This window comes from Peromyscus eremicus, chromosome 3, assembly GCF_949786415.1.
Source record: "Peromyscus eremicus chromosome 3, PerEre_H2_v1, whole genome shotgun sequence".
NCBI lineage: Eukaryota > Metazoa > Chordata > Mammalia > Rodentia > Cricetidae > Peromyscus > Peromyscus eremicus.
In genome coordinates, this window is record NC_081418.1 from 48,760,792 (window position 1) to 48,780,658 (window position 19,867).

The following is a 19,867-nucleotide window of genomic DNA, read 5'->3' on the forward strand; positions in this document are numbered from 1 at the left end:
AGTAAAGTGAGGGACATGGGACTTAGGAGTTTCTGATTTATAAATTGCTTTTCATTTTTGTCCAAGAATTTTTAGTTCAATCTAACAAACATTTAATGAATACCTGCCAAGCAGTCATATCCAAGCTTTTTGAATTGCGACACAGTGCCATCATCTGCAGAGTTCATGCTTTAAAAGATTGAAAATAGTCACAACATTTTAAGTGAGTTTGTGAGTTTGCATAGAGATGCATTCATAGCCACTTGTATCCAGATGTGGCCTGCAGGCTGCAGGCTAGGCTCACTTATAAGCATGGGTCTATAGAAGCTTCCAGTATGAAGAGAATTGTCTTGCTATGTGGGCCTTTAAACTCTAAGAGAAAACATAGGCTCCTTAACAACTGTAGAAGCAGTGAAGGCAGAGTCTGATCCTCTAACTGTGCCCAATATCTGAAAACACAGAAAGGAGAAGAATCCAAATCTGAAGAAAAGGGTGTGCACAGAAGAATCCTCCCCTCGTGGAAGTTTGGGGCCATCATTGTTTACCTCAGTTGCTTTGATCTCATTGTAATATAGGCTCTGAAGGTAGAGAGCATGATGGAGCCAAACTGGTCACTTCATGGTGATTGGGAAGCAGACACAAAGTGATGGTGTCAGAGAAGCAGCATCGGGGTCTTTCTGAAGCCCACATGTGGTCATGTCACACTTCCATTCCCTATCAATTACAAGTTTCACGTTCCTTACCCTGCACTCCAAGCCTTTACAGGTTAGCTGACTCGTCAGTCCAGCCACCCAGCCATTATCACTCTCCCTACATGCAAATCACGTCTGGGGCTGAGAGGATGACCAAGTGGGTAAAGTGCCTGCTTCACAAACATGAGGACCTGATTTCAGACCCCTGACACCCAAATAAAAAACCAGACACAGTGGCATGTGCCTCTAACCTTAGTGCTGTTGGGGCATAACAGGCAGATTCCCAGTGCCTCATTGGCTAGAACTCCAGATTCAGTGAGAGGCCTTGTCTCCAAACGAAGCAAAATAAACGAATAGAAACAGAAGAGTATGGGGCTTGCAAATTTGGCTCAGTGGGTGAAGGGACTTGCTCTGATAATCTGAGTTCAAACCCTGGGACCAACGTGGTGGAAGGAGAGGGCTGACTCCCATAGGTTGTCTTCTGTCTTCCACAATTGTACCATAGAGTATACCTGAAATTGGTCCCTGGCCTTCACCCTTCACTCACACATCCACAGGTGAGTTTACTCACACACACAAATATATATATTTTTACACACATATATGTCACATTTGCACACATACAGACCCAAAACAAGGAATATGATCTGAGTTTCATAGTAACTCTCCCATCTCAACAACTTTGAACATACTGTCCTCTCTTTCTCTACCTGCATCACCCTGTCTTTGGACTTGCTCATTTGTCTGCTGCTGAACTTGGTATGTTATGTATATATGTGAGGGATGTGCATGTGTATATAACTGTGTGTGAGGCCAAAGGTTGGCATTGGGTGTCTTTTCAGCTGCTCTCCACCTTATTTTTTGAGACAGTCTCCCACTGAACCTAGAGCTCACCAGCTTCTACACTGGCAGACCAGTGAGCTCCAAGGATATACATGCCAGTCTCTACCCCTCAACCAGCACTGGAGATACAGATGCACCCCATCATGCTTGGCTTTTATGTGGGTGCTGGGTATCCAATCTCAGGCCCTCATGCTAGCATGGCATGCTGTCATTTCCCAGCCCCCTCTATAAAACATTTAAGGCTCAAATCAAAGGAGATCAAACAGTACCTCTTCCCTCTCACTAAACCCCAATTTACACGTGTTCACACACAGCCCCTTGTTGTCAATTCTATAGCATTTATCCAAATTGTAACTACTAACACCCTGCAGTCTTTCTCACTGGCCTGAGATGTCCATTAGAAAAGACTATTGCTTCTTCAACTCTAGAGACTCATGATAATGTCTGGTATATGATACATGTTCAAACAGTACTTATTAATCTAATGGAAAAGTTTGTGAGAGGGGTGTGCACGTCAGAGGTTATAGAGATATAAGTAAAGTTTAAAAAACAATAGCTAAAAGTGTTCCAAACATTTAACTATGTGCCAGGAACGCTGAACATGCTTTGTTCTACATGCATTTTCTAATGTAATCCTCACATTACAAAATCAATGCCAGTTAAGCCCTCTGACCAATAAGGAAACAATCATAGGGAGATGGAACACATTGCCCCAGATTAGGCTGCCGAGTCCCAGAACTGAGATGTGAACCCATGTCATCGTATGTCCAGACCTCAGACTGCGCACACTGCTTTGGTAATACTGATCAAATCAAATTTCTAAAGCTACAATGCCGAGGGCAATCTGGGGTGGGTAGATGGAGTGCTGAAGGAGGCAGTCCTCTACAGTTTCTTTTATCTCCATGGTCTTCCAATCATGACAGCATGGAATTGAGAAATGTTGTGTGGGCTACAAAACAATGTATAATGGGATGTCCTTTTTAACATGAACTTAAAACCCATTTCTCTTCTCACCACACTTATCCTCTTTGTCACATAAGGTCCCTAGAGAGACCTATATGGCAGTGAAAACGGCCATTGACGAGGGTTACCGGCACTTTGATGGGGCCTACATCTACAACAATGAACATGAAGTCGGTGAGGCCATCAGAGAAAAGATAGCAGAAGGGAAGGTGAAGAGGGAAGAGATTTTCTACTGTGGAAAGGTGAGTCATCTCTGACTATGCAGATACAGTGAACATGGCATAGGGTGGGGGTGCAGCTCAGTAGGACAGCCCCCACCTCATGTGCACAAGGACCTAGATATGATCTCAGACATTGGAACACAATAAAAGAAAGAAGAAGAGGGGGGAAAGGAGGAGGGAGTGGTCAAATTATCCTTTGAAATCCTTTAATTTGCTGGAAAAAAATGCCTGTGTATGCATGCACATCAATTTAACATAATGTGGCACACACAGTGAAATATGATCACAAGTGAACAGAAAGGCCACGTGTAACTGCGTTCATGGAAAGGCTGGTCAATTTGGTCCATTAAGATCCGCTCTCACTGCAGCTCAACCAACACCCAAGGGTGGTGTAAGGTGGAGGGTGAATGCACAGACTTTGCTGCTAGGTTTTTGTGGTGGTTTGGATAAGAATGACCCCATAGGCTCATACGTCTGCGTGCTTAGTCCCCAGTTGGTGATCTGTTTGGAAGGATTAGGAGGTGTAGCCTTGCTGGAGGAGGGGTGTGTTGGCAATCTCCAGCTCCTCCCATTCCAAACCCCACCTAAAGAAAGTCTGCCAAGTTGTGGCTCCTCCCCCAGAGCTTCTCAAGACCACCTCTACAGGTCTAGCTGTAGACCTGCCACATGGTTTCCCCTCTTCCCTGAGACCACCTGGGAAGGCTTTGCTCAGATTAAAATCTGGACTTTAATTCGGTTTGATTTGACTTATTGCATTGGTGGAGTTACCCTCTATGGGAGGGTGGGGGTGGAGGTGGATTTCATAATACTTATCAGGGTGTAGGGTGTACTTGTTGAGGGAGATGTGTCACTAGGGGTGAGCTTTGAGGTTTCAAAAGTCCAAGCTAGGCCCAATACTGTCTGCTTACTGCCTGTGGATCATGTAAAGCTCTCAGCTACTGCTCCAGTGCCATGTCTGTCTGCTTGCTATGATGATGATTTGAAATTGTAAGCAAGCCTCTCATTAAATAAGAGTTGTCTTGGTCATGGTGTCTCTTCATTGTAGAGATAACGCCTGCGCGCGCTACCACCACCCGTTCACCATGTCCGAGTGAGGGGCTGTGGATTAAAAAATAAGGGACAAGAGACAGCAGGTCATTCACCTCAGCAGAATGCCGAATGCCGTTTATTGAAAGAGGGAGGAAACCTTAAATACAGGCTTACAGCACAATGGGAGAACCCTGGAGGGCAGAAGTTCGCTATTGTTGTTTACATTCTTGCATCTAAGCTGTTAATGCCCAATATGCAGGATACACAAACAAGGAATTTCCCTTAAGCGTTCAGGAGGGTGGATACCGGCAGGGAATTAGCATAGGGAGGACATCTGGTCAAGGTCGGCAAGCAGGCAACGGCTTTACTCAATATGGGAGGAGACCAGGGCCCTACACTTCATAGCAATAGAACAATGACTAAGACAATTGCCTGTTGTACCCCATTTTGCAAACCCCCCAGAGATCACCAAGGAGCCGGTTTCCGATGCAAGCACATGAGGATCCTCTTATTGTCAGGTTCAACCTGGGCCACCACCAGGCAGATGGAGGGAAATGCAGCAGTGGCTGTGAGCCCAGGGGTAGAGAGTTTTTGGAGGAAAAAAGTGCAAGCTGGGAATTGCATGCTTTGGCATCTTGGGATTGGATAGAAGGGATATGGGATGAGGTGACTTTTTTGTAACTATTGGTCTAGACTTGGGGTGCGAAACCACATTTGAAACCATTGAATTAGACTTTTGTCAGGAAACCACAACTTGCTTAGCAGGATTATCTGGACTACTCAGAAGGATTATCTAAATATCTTCAAGGGCCGTAAACTGCAGACAGAATGTCTGCAAGAGCATACTGCCCTGTATCTGTTCAAGTTATCATGGCACATTCCTGAGGTCCTTCCTGGAACTGAGTACAACAGGTAGTATAAGATGGTGGCCCTCCCCTAAGATAGAGTCTGTATTGCCTTCACAGCCCAGGTCAGAAAATATTCCCTACCACAACACAATGCAAGAGAATATATACAACAACTAGCTGTATGGTCCAGCTGTGAGGTATTTAGCATTTACAAACCTTGCTTCCCCTCTTTAAGATGGGAATAATAAAGCCAAGCATTTCATAAACCTACAAATTAGCATTTACAAAGCACTTCAACTACCTAGCACAAAACTAATATTTTATGTCTTTGTTGAACAAAAGAACGTTAAACATGGTCTGTAATTCCAGCTACTCAAGAGGCTGAGGCAGGAAGATGCCTGCCTGGGCTACAGATAGAGTTCAAAGACAGCCTAAATAACTTAACAAGCCTTCATCTCCAAAGTTAAAAAAGAATTATGCTGTAGCTCAGTGGTACAATGTTTACCTAGCATGCACAAGGCCCTGGGTTCAATCCCTAACATCAAAGAAAGAAAAGAAAAAGTGAATTAAAATGGAAAACAGAATTTTCACTTGGATGGAATGGCATTGATAATCCCAATGGAGCCCATAGTGATAACAGGAGCATTTTTCTACTATTCCCTCTCTCCTTTACATTTTTTTCTATTCCATGTTCCCTCCCCACCATCACTAGGATTTGAACCCAGGGCCTTGTGCATGTAAGGCAGGCACTGACTCACTAAGCTACATTCCCAACTTTTTAAACAGTACTTGTACATGTGTATGTGTGTATGTGGTATGTGTGTGTGTATGTAGTGTATGTGTGTATGTGGTATGTGTGTGTATGTAGGCCAGAAGCCAACTTTAGCTGTCATGCGTCAGCAGCCACTCATCTTGTTTTTTGTCTTACTAAGACCTGGGGACCACTGATTAGGTTAGGCTGGCTGCCAGCAAGCCACAAGGATCTACTTATCTTTGCCTCTCCAGCACCGTGATTGTGCAGGGCATTTGCGCATGTGCTACCTGTCAGGAATTGTACGCGGTGGGACCCCCAGATGCAGTGGTGGTCTGGCAGGGGGCCCAGTCCATGTGGGCATGGCAGTGGGTGGAGATACACAACCCAGACACTGCATCGTGTGGAAATGGTTTATTATAATAGAAAGATGAAGAGGTAGAAAGACAGAAAGAGGGAGAGAAAGAGAGAGAGAGAGAGAGAGAGAGAGAGAGAGAGAGGCCAGGGGTTTGAAAGTGCACACCTCATGATAGGAAAGTGGAAGAGAGGGGAAGGGGTGGAGTATTCCCTTAAGAATAGACTTCTACGGCAGGGCATAGGGTGGTGCCAAGGGGCAGGATCAGAATTAACACTACCAAGACTGGTTTTTTCAAGTGGGGCCAGGGAATTGAGCTCGGGTCCTCATGCTTCTATGTCCAGCCCTATGCTGACACAACTATCTTACCAGCCCCGTCCCCTGACTTCATCCCCATCAACCAACCCTTCTTTAAGCTTTAGTTTGAGACAGTCTTGCCAAGTTGCCTAATCTGACCTAGAACTCACTCTGTACCCTTTTGCCACAGCCTACCAAGTAGCTAATATTACAGGTGTGTACCATTATGTCTGTTTTTGTTGTTGTTGTTTTTCTTTCTGTGCTTTCAAGACAAGAATAAAACTGGGGACTCTAACTTTCCAATTGTATTTACTGGAATAAATAGGGTTTAAAAAGTCAATCCTCTCCCTCACACTCCCACCAAAAAGCCTTGGAGCACAGTTTATGCCACAAGAAGATGTACTAATTTATCTGATTACCACTCTGTGTTTTCTGCATTGGCATGATAACCTGGCCTTACCCCATCCACCATCTGACACTTTGGACATGGAGTGAAGCCTTAGCAAGAATTGGCAGGATTGCCCTGGGGTGTGGTACCAAATGAGACTGATGAAGAGGACCGTCCTAACATTGTCTGGACTCTTCCTATGCTCAGGCATAAACATGCTTCTGTGACAGAAAAGGAGCAGATGACATGTGTGTGAGGGATTTACTGTGAGAATGTGGAAGGAAGTAGATACTGTTTCACTAGCCTCCTTGATTTTCTTTCCAGCTGTGGGCTACAGATCACATCCCAGAGTTGGTCCGCCCAGCCCTGGAAAGGACGCTAAAGGATCTCAAGCTAGATTATGTGGACCTTTACATCATTGAAATACCCATGGCCTTTGAGGTAAGCTCGGGTACCTAGAGTTAGAGCTCTATTCCTTATTGCTCATTCTTTAGTAGCACACAATACTACAGAATCTTTGCTATCATAGATACTGGTCTTGCTGACAAAACCCCAACAAACAATGCTAACAGGTTTGGGTCCAAGTTTCTTAACTGCCAGAGATCTGCTCCAGCTGGGTTCAGGTCCTAAAAGGGAGGTATGGAGTCAGCCAGGGGAAGTGGGGGATACACGGGAGGGGGGTAGGGGAGATGTCTCATGACTGACACTATCTGGGGTGAATGGAATGGTTGCGTTTATTGAAAAAAGGCTCTACCTTTTATACTCAATAGTTTAGCCACAGGTAAGATTGAAAGCAGACTCAATGATTCAGGGACAAAGTGGCCATTAACTTCATTACAGCATTTTTTTGCTGAGACAAAAGTGAGCAAGTATGTAAATGTCTTTTGTTCTCAGAGGTTCAGTAACTCCACCAGGCACCTTTTAGGGCAACAGAAGGGCCACAGGTTCCTCCTGTCAGAGATAAAGAGAACAACTCCCTTTAGCAAGCAGGAACTTTCCTCCAGTCCCCTGAGGGAAAGGAGACCCTTATCCAAATGTCTGACCTTGGAAAAGGACTTCTTCTGGGGACCAGACACTCCACTACAATTTAAGAGCAATTTTCATTCCTCAAGGGGCATGATGCAGCATTTTCACTGAGCTGTTCCCTAATTGTGTCCCTTTGTCTTAGTTTTACTACCTGGGCCTAGTCCCCTCAAACGCTCCCAAAAGGGAAGGTCCTGACGTCTTAACTCTTTTCCCATTATACCGTACCATTCTGATTTCTCTACATTTATTAACTGAACTCTTGCCCTTCATGGCCTCAGGCTCTGGATCTGGACTGTGGGCATTTCGTCCTTGGGGTCAAGTGTGTCCTTTGTAAATCTCTCTTTCTTATCCTTGGTGTAATCAGGAGGGCACAATGGGGACTCCTGTGTGCAGAGTCATCATGCTATATGGTTCCTATTTTGTTTAAAGAGGCTGCTGTTTTATACATTTTCATCCTTCAAAGCCCACACAAAATCTCCCAAAGGAAAAGGCATAAGGGAACTCCAAAAACATAGTGAGAATCATTAAAATTAAAGTAATAAGGTGCTGAAGAATTGTGGTCTGCAATGTGGAAATGCTGGAACTTTCTCAAGCAGCAATGGTCACCATGCAGTCCATACCACTTAACTAAGTGCAGTTTCTACTGTACATGTTCTAACAACTGTAGTAGTTTTCCCATCAAACTAACATTGTGATCCACATTTTACTTAACCAGTATCTAGACATATCCATCGTATAAACCCATGGCCATAAAAATATCTTCACACAACACAGAGCAAAATATTATATACAATGAAAAAAATTCTTGCCTCCCTGTGGTGATATTTTATTTATTTATCCCAATAAAGCTTATCTGTAGATCAGAGGAAAAAGTCAGGCACTATATTAAACATAGAAGTCAGACAATGGTAGCACATGCCTTTAATCCTAGCATTCAGAAGGCAAAGATTTATCCGGATCTCTGTGAGCTCAAGGCCACACTGGGAACAAAGCCAGGTGTGGTGGCACACACCTTTAATTCCCAGCACTAGTTAACCATAGAGGTCTGGAGGTCTGTATAGACAGACAGGAAGTAGCTGGGCAGAAAGAGGAAGTGATGTAGTTGGGTGGAGAGGAAGTAAGATGGCAGGGCACAGAAAGGATATAGGTATGAGTATACAGGAAGTAGCTCTCTCTTTGGCTGAGGATTTCCTAGCGGTAAGAATGTTTCTTTCTGCTTCTCTGATCTCTCAGTTTTCACCCCAACATCTGGCTCCGGGTTTTTTATTAATAAGACCTTTTAAGATTTGTCTTACAACCTCCCAGCCCCTCTAACAGGAGACAAAAAAGAGAGGGGTCAGATTTGTGAAGCCAAAAACAAGGCAGAGTATCAAGATGTCATTTATTCCTCTAGTTCAAGTATACTCTTTTCTGGAACTTTCTCCATGTATAAACACACTGTTTATTTAACACCCAGATTGTTAATCCCACCAATTGAGAATAAGACCCCTACCACAGCTTAAAGCCAAATTTGAGACAAGTTTTAATTAAATACTAGCCAGGTGGATAGGCTCTGATCAGATCCATACCCAGGTTCCAGGGAAATGGCCCAGAACCACAATTTGCAGCAGCTTAAGAAGGAAAACCCAGAATTCATTGTATTTCCCATCAGGTCCAATCAGGAGCAAACATACATCCTGACGTACCTCCAGCCTGTGAATCTCCCGCCCACGTGTGATCAAGCACATCTGTGCAGATGGGTCAAACAAGCTTGTTCAGGGGAGTGAAAACATGTGGCTTGTTATCTCCCACAAACAATAGCCTCCAGCATTTCAGGAACTATCTGTCCTTGGGCAAGGGGCTTGCAGATCAGAGACAGTTTTGTTTCATGGATCTCTTAGACATCATAATTAAAACTTAAAATGTAACTTTGGCTCTCACACGATATACACAGTTGCAGAGCAGCAAATGATTTAAATTCTAGTTGTGTGTGAAAGAGATTAAGAAACAGAACTGGAGGTTACAGCTATAGGTCAGTGATTCAGAGTGATCGTTGTTCTTGTACAAGACCTGAGTTTAGTTCCTAGCACCTATGTCCAGTGGCTTCAACCGCCTGTGACTCCATCTGCAGGGCACATGACACCTGGCACCCTCTCTTCTGGCCTCCTCAGGTACATGCACTCATGAGTGCATATATACACACAAATAAAAATAAAATAACCCTTTTTTTTCTTCTTTTTTAATTTTTTGTCTTTTTGAAAAGGTTTCTCTGTGTAGCCCTGGCTGTCTTGGAACTCTGCTCTGTAGACCAGGCTGGCCTTGAACTCCGCCTTGCCACTCACCCCACGTGTTGGGACTAAAAGGAGTGTGCCACTATGTCCGGCAAAAATAAATCTTTTTAAAACAAAGAAACAAAACCGGTTAGTTGTCCACTGAGTAAATAAGCTGGCACAGCCCCAAAGAACAAACATTGCGTCACAGGTGGCTGGAGTAGTTTAAACAATCACGCTGCCCGGGTTCTGCTTCCCTGAGACCTCTCCTCTGAGGCCAAGGCCAGAGAGGGACTTTGAGAAAGTTTCCCTTCTGAATGGAGGTATGGGCTTGGTGACTTTGCAGAGCATTGGTAATCATAGGCTTTTAGTCAGATGAGGATTTGACAAGACAATGTAGCTTAAGTTTGATAGGCTCTCAGTAAATTCACATTTGGTCAGCTCCACAAGCAATTAAAATTAGAAACCTCACAGGGCCAGTGTTCCTGTATCTAGTCCTGCAAGTGTGTTTCCACCTTGGAGGGCAGCGACCTCCTTGTTCTTCCCATCAGCTCATCCCTCAGCGAAGTGGTCTCCATCTTGGCCTCTGGCTCAAAATAGCATAAAAGGGGAGGCAGGATGGATAACGTGCTCCCTGGTACGCCATTGCTGAGCAGGGCATCTGTGGTCAAAGGTCTTACGCTCAGAGAACTATCATATTCCTCAACCCAAAGCAAGTTCAAGACACACCAGACACTGGTACAGTACTGTGACACCCAGTGCACCTGGAGCGACAGTTTCCATTGCTTGTACAAGTCTCCAGGGAAAAGACATTCTTACTAAATGAAGCAATTTTATTGCTCACAGATAGGCCTTAGGGGACAGTGGCAACGTAGCATTCATGGCAGGCTGATTTGCACATGCCTGTTATAGGCACAGCTGGAGCTGGGAAACTTCAAAACAGTTTTTGATTCCCCAGGAACAATATGGCAAGCTGAGCTAAAACCTTGCAGGACACCCTGTTTTGAGAAGGACTACACAGGATCAGGGTCCAGGCTATTCCAGAATGTTCCTCCTGATCTCAGGCCATTGCAGCCTCTCTACATTCTGCAGTTATTCTTGAGAACTCCTAATGGAGAGGGGGGAAGAACTGAATCAGCCACTGCCATTTAGTGACGTCCTATACCCTTTTAACTTCCCACTGTTTCTTAACCTTCCTGCCTTGGGTGGTGCCGACTTCGCTAACGCTACAAGGCTCAGCTACGACTTTCTGCCGTCTTGCATTGTATCCAAAAGCAGAAGGATTCAGCTTTAGCAAAACCTCGTTTTGGTTTGCCATCTTGAAAGCCTAACAGCAAATGAATACATTTGTCTTTCTTAGAGGACTCCATAGAAGGTTGTTAAAATGGCCGACAAAGCCACTGTTGTCCCGGTAATTCTCCCGAATCTCCAGGCACAACCATGGGGAAGGTGCTTTTACCAAAGGACGCCTCATAAAGGCAACATGCTAGAAGGGAGCATTTAGGAATAAACTGAAGAATAAAACGGGTATTTCGCAATTGCTTCATCGCCTACCCCAAATGTTTTGTGTGGTTATGACAATATCTGAGATTGAGTGGTTAAAGGTGGACAAAAGTTTGCTGCCTCAGGGTAATGGAGGCTGAGAAGTCCAAGGTGAGAGGGTGCATGCCCCTGCAGTCAGGCCTGATGACCTAAGTTCGATCCCTTAGCCTCACATGGTAGAAGGTAAGAGTCAATTCCCACATTGTCCTCTGACCTTCACAGAAATGCCGTGGCATAGGTACATACACACACACACAATTTTTTGATTAAAATGTAATTAAGCCAGGCGGTGGTGGTGCACACCTTTAATTCCAGCACTCAGGAGGCAGAGACAGGCAAATCTTTGAGTTCAAGCCTGATCTACAGAGGGAGTTCCAGGACAGACAGGACTACGTAGAGAAACCCTGTCTCAAAACAACAGCAACAAAAGGTCATAAGATTAAAAAAAGAACAGAGCCACTGGCGGCCTAGTAGGGACTGGAGTCTCATGCTGTGCCTAGGACCTAACAGCTGTCCTAGCCAGTTTTTCCTTTTTTCTTTCTTTTTGAGTGTTTTAAAATTTTTTATTTAGAGGATTTCATATATGAGTACACTGTATTGGTGTTATTTCTACCCCTAACTCCTCCCTTGTCCCCAATCTACCTGTTCCCAAATCCATGACCTCATCATTCATATATGTGTGTGTGTGCAGACAACATATATATTCATTCATATCTATATGCATTCCTCTCTCTCTCTCTCTCTCTCTCTCTCTCTCTCTCTCTCTCTCTCTCCCTCTCTCCGTGTGTGTGTGTGTGTGTGTGTGTGTGTGTGTGTGTGTATGTGTGTGTGTGTGTATGTGTGAAATCTACTGAATCCAATTATTACTGCCCTTATTTGCATGAGTTTTGGGATGACCACTTAGGATTGGGATCTCATCACTAAACAAACAAACAAACAAACAAACAAACAAAAAACATCTCCCTCTCTCAGCAGCCTCTGCCTGCCTGTAGCTCTTCATCTACTGGTAGGGCCTTATGAAGCCTTCCTCCATCCATGCTATTATTTGATGGGTATAGTCTTGTACAGAGAAATATGCTTTACTTAGCTGAACAATTTCTCCTCACTCTTACATCATGATCTTACATCATGATTTGGGTTTCTTAAGAGAGTAAGAACTTGGTTACCTTGAACTTCAGATAGGATACACAGTGACGCTGAAAGTCCCCAGTCTCAGCCACCATTCTCTCCTCAAAAAGACTGGGAAATTCTTCCATCTCAAAACAAATGTCAGGTAAGACAAGGGAAGTAATGTGCCAAGTGGACACATTGGACAAATGAGCCTACCTGAAGAATACCACAAAAGAGAGACTGTTACCTATAAAAGAGAGAGTATTAACTATATCATACCAATTATATGTAAAGGGCAAGAGGTCCTTGCACACACAGGTAAGCACTGGAGAATCCAGGAAAAGTTAACCATGCAGACTCATCGCTTCAAGGGAAGGAGATGTTTACCTGTCTTCCTACTGGAATGCTGGAAAAGGATGTAGTTTACAACCTGGTGATCCTTTGCCATCCATAGAGCCGGCCTTCACTCGTATCCCCAGAATTCATCTTTTGTTTATCCCAGACCCTTCCCCACTAAATATTGAGTATTGCTACTGTCAACAGAACCCATCTTTATGGGAGAAGTCAGATGTACTTTGTAAAGAGTTTCAATGTAAACATTTCTTAAGTTCATTACAACTTGGGACTGAAAAATTGTTCTGTGATTAAATATGGCTAAAATAAACCAACTGGTGTCAGACTCCAAGAAGTTTGGCTTAGCTCTGGCTAACAAGTCAGGCTGAACCGAGTTTCATTCTTATCTCACCTGTATCATCTCCTTGCCTGCTGTGACACTCAAGGGGACCCTTATAATTATAAAATATTATATTCTGTGATTGTATAATTATCATATTATTAACAAGATATCATATGTTATTAACAAGATATAATGTGTAATATGGTATATAACTTAATGCAAATATACATATGTTTTATATGATATCATAATATTATATGTAAATATAACATTTATTAGAAAAATATATAAATTGGTAAGCTTGATTTGCAGGGCCACGATATGTTGGTATGCTGACAATTTCTTAAATTATCTATTTTCATTCTTAGATATAAATAAATGTTTTGTATTTTACAGCCTGGAAAGGGAATGTATCCTCAAGATGAAAATGGCCAATGGTTATACCACAAATCAGATCTGTGCGCCACTTGGGAGGTGAGTTCATGTGGGCATCTGTTGTAAAAGGTGGGTAGCTATTGTAAAGGGCCTACATTTTTACTTATGACTCCTAGTACTACTGCTCAAGCCCTAACAGCTAAAGCTTGTACACTCAATAGTAAGTCACAGAACTTCTAGCCACACATGTGTGCACGTGTGTGTGTGTGTGTGTGTGTGTGTGTGTGTGTGTGTGCTTGTACACATATGCCATGAAGTTCAATGCATACCCTGTGGGACCATGTGGGTCCTGGAGATTGTCCTCAGGTCATTAGGCAGCAGGTGCCTTCATCCACTGATGAAGCCACTCTTGATGGAGAAAAATTCTTCATTTTTCTTATCAAAGATAAGAAATTTTTCCAGAAATGGAAAGAGAAATACAGAGAATGTGTTCGACTAAAATAGCACTTTAAAACATAAATGGAATAACTCACTAGTTTAAAATTGAGTTTTAAAAATTAATGTGATATCTAGAAGAAATGAACTCACAATAGCCCATGTAAAGCTAAATATTTCGGTTCCATTTCTGGACCAGCTACTGGCTCTTTCCCTGGGAGTACAGGAGTCGGGAAGTAGAGGAACACAAGAAAATTATTGTGAATGCATTCAGGGAACGGATGGACTGTGCTGGTCTGGGGTGGGTTAGTGCAGAATCCTTACCATGAAGTAACAATTTACCTCCACCAGCACCCCGTCCTGCCTCCACCTACACAGCACCTGGCCTGTACCATACCTCACCTCTGCCTCCATCGTAACTCACCCCTACCTCCACCCATATCTGACCCCCACCCTCTACCACCTGCCAAGAAAGTGAGGATGAGTAGGATCTCTATTTCCTCCTGGGGGCAACAGCTGAGGGTCTGAACCAAGCAGCTCTCGGGGGGGGGGGGGTTAATTAAGAATTTTTTTTATTCATTTTACATATTGATTATAGACCCCCTCTTCTTTCCTCATGCCCCTCCAGCCTGCCCCCGCAACCCATCCCCCATTTTTTCCTACAGGAAGGTTTGGCCTCCCATGTGTAGCTAGAGTTTTCCTGCCTGGCCCACAGTCAGGACAAATCTCTCTCACCTGCCAGTCCCACAGCCGCTCAGACCCAACCAAGTAAACACAGAGACTTATATTGGTTACAAACTGTAGCTACACAGCAAAGCCTGGTTCATTCAGTAGAGGCAGGTCCAAGTCCCTCCCCCTGCCTCAAGGCTGTGCAATGTGTCCCACCATAGGTAGTGGGCTCCAAAAAGGCAGTTCATGCACCAGAGGAGGGCTTTTTGATACCTGGAACTTATATCCAAAAGGCCATATACTGGTGCTGGGTCCCGCTTGACTATTGCACAGTCCTGTGAGGATTGTGAGGAGTGAGGATTAAGAAATAATAGATATGAAAAATGGAGATGTAAAAGAAAAAGACACAGAATAGCATGGGGAGGGCTCTGGGTCAATACGACAGTTGACCTGAATTTATTCCTCATGGGCGTTTTATACACCAGCAAGGGGAGAGGCAAAAAACCTCCCCCTCTCAAGGACACTATGGTTCAACATACAAAGTACAGACAAGTGTAAACACTTCCTTAATTCTCAAAACATCTAGTAGCCATGCCTTACAGCAAAACATCCTGTAATTAGGCCTTGAAGTATAAGACACCTGGTAACCACACATTTGGCCAAAACATCCTGTTTTGCAGCCTTGTGGCAAAACAAGCTTGGACTCTCTGACCTTGAGTCAAGATGGAATAAGGCCACATTATGGAGTCTCTGTGGGCACCCCACATCCTGGCTTTGTTGTTGTGATGAGCTTGAGGGCCTGGCACCCCCTTCTAAGGGGGTGGCCTAGAAAAGAAAAGGAGTTCATGACTCTAAGTAGTAAGATGTTTGCTTTAGAAGAAAATTTACCTCCGTGATATATCCCAAAATAAACAGAACAGAGAACCAAGAAGCTATGTATTAAGAGACATTAAAAAGAAATATCGGCTACATGCATAGCACTTAAGCAAACAAGCCAAAATACTAACAAGGAAACATTTAAAAACACAATAAGACACATGAGAATAAATATTAGAAATGGCCAAAAGTTAGAAAGAGTAGAGAATTTAAGACTCAGAATGAGGAAATCCCCTAGTATGAAGGAGAGGGAAAAAACACACAACAAACAAACACTTCAATATGAAAGGAAACGTTAAGCAATAGAAAGACTAAAGTTAAAATTCCCAGCTAAGAGGAAGTAGATAAAAGGGCAATATTCGAAGAGAGAAAGACACTGAGCAGGTCATAGTGTACAAAAGAGGAAGAAGGAAGCCCATGCCTGCATGGTATGGTGCTGGGGATGGGTCTGGGGTCTCAAGAAAATGACCACATAATCTGAGATATTTCAGCAATGCAAAAAATGTTCCTTCTGCAGAGGGTGTGTTGGTGCTAAACCAAGTAAGCAATCACACCAGAGTTAGCCTCAACTCACAGGGTCCTGAACCTCTTCCAATGGATGAGGTCAGACCCAGCCTCACATTTTTTTTTTTTTTTTTTTTTTTTTGGTTTTTCGAGATAGGGTTTATCTGTGTAGCTTTGCACCTTTCCTGGAAATCACTCTGTAGCCCAGGCTGGCCTCGAACTCACAGAGATCTACCTGGCTCTGCCTCCTGAGTGCTGGGATTAAAGGCGTGCGCCACCACTGCCCGGCCCAGCCTCACATTTTTATGCGATTGGCTGACTTAAAAGTTAGTGAGCAACTGATAAGCAGAATGCAACCTTACACAGAATGTAACCTTGAACATATATTTTGATTTCAGGAAAATGCTGACCTGGGAAGAGATTTTTGCTAAATGGTATTTTTACAGTTGTCTTTAAAAATGGTGTTTCCCTTGTCTTATTTAACCCTCGAATAGAAAATGCAACACATTTCTTTCACATTCCCACAATGTTTATAATGAGATCTCAGAATATCAAGAAGAAATACTTTGGTGGGAAAAAAGATTAAATCTCCCAGAATATAGTAAATACATCAGTAAAGGGAATAAACTAGAATAATAAAAAGTAATCAATTGAAAAGAATACAGGAAAAGAAAGGAAATAAACAGATGAAAAAGAAAATGAATACCCATCTGGAAATCTTAGTGATGTCAATAATCATAGAATATGGGTAGTGTAAGCACTTCATTGTAAAGATAGAGTTTGCCAAAATGCAGAAATTCAAGTCCCATTACAAAGTGTGTGTGTGTGTGTGTGTGTGTGTGTGTGTGTGTATGTGTGTGTGAAACACAATTTTAAATAAAAAGACACAAGCACGTCAATAGAAAAAAACTATAGGAAAAAATGTATGAAATTACCTTTAATCCAAAGAAATTTGGGTGGCTATTTCAACTTCTAAAAATAAATTTAGGTATGAAGCCTAAACAACAGAAAAGAGAAAGTGAGAAGTCCATGTTTATGATTAAAGATTTCAAAGCCTCTTACTGATTAAGATAATAACCATACATAAAATCTGTAGGATTTCTGAGATTCATGCACAATCAACCTTTTGACATAATTTACACTCACAGAGCACTCCACCAAAATAAAGCAGAGGGACTGGAGAAATGGCTCAGTGATGGAGAGCACTTATTCCTCTTGCTGAGGACCAAGGTTTGGTTCCCAGCACCCATATGGCACCTCAAAACTGTCTATAACTCCAGTTCTAGCAGATCTCATGCATTCTTTTGGCCTCTGTGGACACTGCACACATGAAATGCTCAGACATCTGTGCAGGCAAAACACCGACACTCATAAATAGAAATGAATAAGTATTGTGAAATATTATTTTAACTCAGCAAAGATATGTTACATTGCTTATGCTTCAGAATATTACTTTTACTATGTAAAGATGTGTTACATGTGTTTATGCTGTATTTGTTTAATTATAAAAAGATGTGTAGTATTTGTTTCACCTTGCCTGCCTAAGGCACCTGATTGGTCTAATAAAAAGCTGAATGGCCAATAGCTAGGCAGGAAAAAGAATAGGCAGGCTGGCAGAGAGAGAGAATAAATAGGAGGAGAAATCTAGGCTAAGAAAGAATGAGAGAAGAAGAGGGGAGAGAACAAAGGAGGCACCTGGGGCCAGCCAGGCAGCCTCCACCTGGCAGACACAAGAAGCAGTGAGAGTATGGTGTACAGACAGAAAGAAAAGTAAAATGCCCTGAGGCAAAGGGCAGATAAAGAGAATCAGGTTAATTTAAGTTAAAAGAGTTAACCAGAAACAAGCCTAAGCTAGGACGAGCATTTATAACTAACAAGTAGTCTCTGTGTCATGATTTGGGAGCTTGTTGGTGCCCCCTTCCAAAAAAGCCTGGTACAAATAAGTTCTTAAAACAAACAAACAAACAAACAAACCCACAAAACAGAACACCACTTCTCTAGTCCCAGTGGAAACTGTAACATAATGATCTGTTTTCTCATCCACAAAACAGTTCAGTGTTTTTAAGTATTCTAAATGTGCAAACTGTGTGGTCTTATTAAGCTGGAATGAAATCTGAAAGCAAGAACAAAAAGATGTCTGAGAAAACATCAAATATTTAGGAACAGAGAAACACATATAAATAATTCATAAGACAAAAAAGGAAGTAAAACCAACTATATGCAATCCATATGCTAGCCTCACACAATTAGAAACTGAACCTTTGAAAAGGCAATATTAAATATTTAGATAAAAATTTGATAAAACATGCATAAGCTTTCAACATTAAAAACTATAATGTATAACTAAAAGAAATCAAAGATCTAATGAGTGGAGAAATACACCATGTCTCTTAATATTCAATATGGTATGATGTTAATTCTCCCCAAACTCATCTAAAGATTCGATACAAACCTAGTAAAAAACACTCACTGAAATAAAAAAAAATAATACTGTTAAAATTTATATGAAAATACAAATATCTGTAATGCCTCAAAGAACTTAGAAAAAAGAACAGGAGGAGATATGATGAGGAAGATATACACATATATTTTCAAAGAATACTTTTTCAGTGATTTTTCTTTGTTCCTGCATGAGCATATGCCATGCCTGCAGAAGCCAGAAGAGGGCTGGAGTGACAAGCAGCTGTGAGCTGTGTGACATGGATGCTGGGCAATGACTATGGGTCTCCTAGGAGCCATCTCTCCAGCCCCATCAAAAAATAAAGTTAGAATTGTTACATAGTTACAGAAATTGTATGGTGATGCCTTAACACAACACCCCTGTCAGTGGACCAGATTAGGGAATGCTGCAGCTGATCCATAAAATGTGACGTCAAGATTGCAAGAGGAGGGCCTGACATGTCGATGGGGGAGAGATGGTCTTCTTAATGGTGTGCTGAAACTAGCTCATGCCAGCTTGCAAAATCTGACTCTGCAAATCTCTTTCGAGTTCCGTGGTCAGGGATATCACTCAGCTAGCTTGAGTACAGCCTGGTGACGAAGTGACACCATAGGAATTGACAAATGCCACAAATTGGGTTGTTGTTGTTTTCCCTGTCCTGGAGAGCTGGATGTTAGACATTTTTCAGCACTCCCCTGAAGGTGTTTAAAAATGCGTAGGATGAATTATTTTGCTAGCATGTGCATGTATTAGAATTTGTCAAAATGTGTTTTCTTTTGTTTGGGTTTTTATAATACATGTCTCTTTGGGGGTGGTAAGTGTGCACTGTACACACTCACTCTCACTTCATGAGAGCATCTTCGTTGACTGTTGGCACTTACCCTGCAGGCACTGGAAGCTTGCAAGGATGCTGGTTTGGTGAAATCCCTCGGGGTATCTAATTTTAACCGCAGGCAGCTGGAGCTCATCTTGAACAAGCCAGGACTCAAGTACAAGCCAGTCACCAACCAGGTACAACAGAGGGACTTTCACTGAGCGAGGAGAGGCACCCAGGGAAACTTTTACGTGATAACAAGGCTCCTGGACTTTGCAGTAGGAAGTCTTCCGGGTGCTCCACAGAAATCACAGTCTAAGACTCTAGGCCAATCATTTTACTTCTTTCAATTTATATCTCTTAGGAAAAAGGCCCCACATTTGGGGGCTAAGGCAGGAGGATTGTGAATATAAGGCCGGGCTGGGTTATGCAATGAGTTAGGCGCCAGTCCAAGCTGCATAGCAGTTCAAGGCCAGAGTAAGACCTTATCTCAAAAAAAGCCAGTCAGGCATGGTGAGCACACCTGGGGAGGCTGATGTAGGGCAGTTTGAGACCAGCCTGGGTGGCAGAGCAAAGCCTGTCTCAAAGAAACAAAACAAAAAAAGTTTAAGCCGTTTTGAAAACTCAAATCCAGGCAGATGTAAACAAAATGGTTTTTTTTGAAGAAAAGTAACAGAAAGGAAATGAGATTTGCCAAATCAAGGCGTAATATAGAGCATTTAAAATAATGCACAGCTCGGGAAGCTGAGGTAGGAAGATCCGTTCCGGCCAGGAGTTCGAGACCA

The 19,867-nt window shown here is 42.8% G+C and overlaps 1 protein-coding gene across 3 annotated transcripts in view; it reads left to right on the top strand.

Moving 5' to 3' along the window:
• Nucleotides 1-19,867, top strand: part of Akr1d1 (aldo-keto reductase family 1 member D1) — a 61,445-nt gene that overhangs the window by 33,601 nt on the left and 7,977 nt on the right. For all 3 annotated transcript variants that reach the window (XM_059257575.1, XM_059257576.1, XM_059257574.1), the window contains 4 exons: nucleotides 2,555-2,719; nucleotides 6,691-6,807; nucleotides 13,366-13,443; nucleotides 19,157-19,279. In XM_059257575.1, coding sequence (XP_059113558.1) covers nucleotides 2,555-2,719; nucleotides 6,691-6,807; nucleotides 13,366-13,443; nucleotides 19,157-19,279 — 483 coding nt within the window. The remainder of the gene's footprint in view (nucleotides 1-2,554; nucleotides 2,720-6,690; nucleotides 6,808-13,365; nucleotides 13,444-19,156; nucleotides 19,280-19,867) is intronic.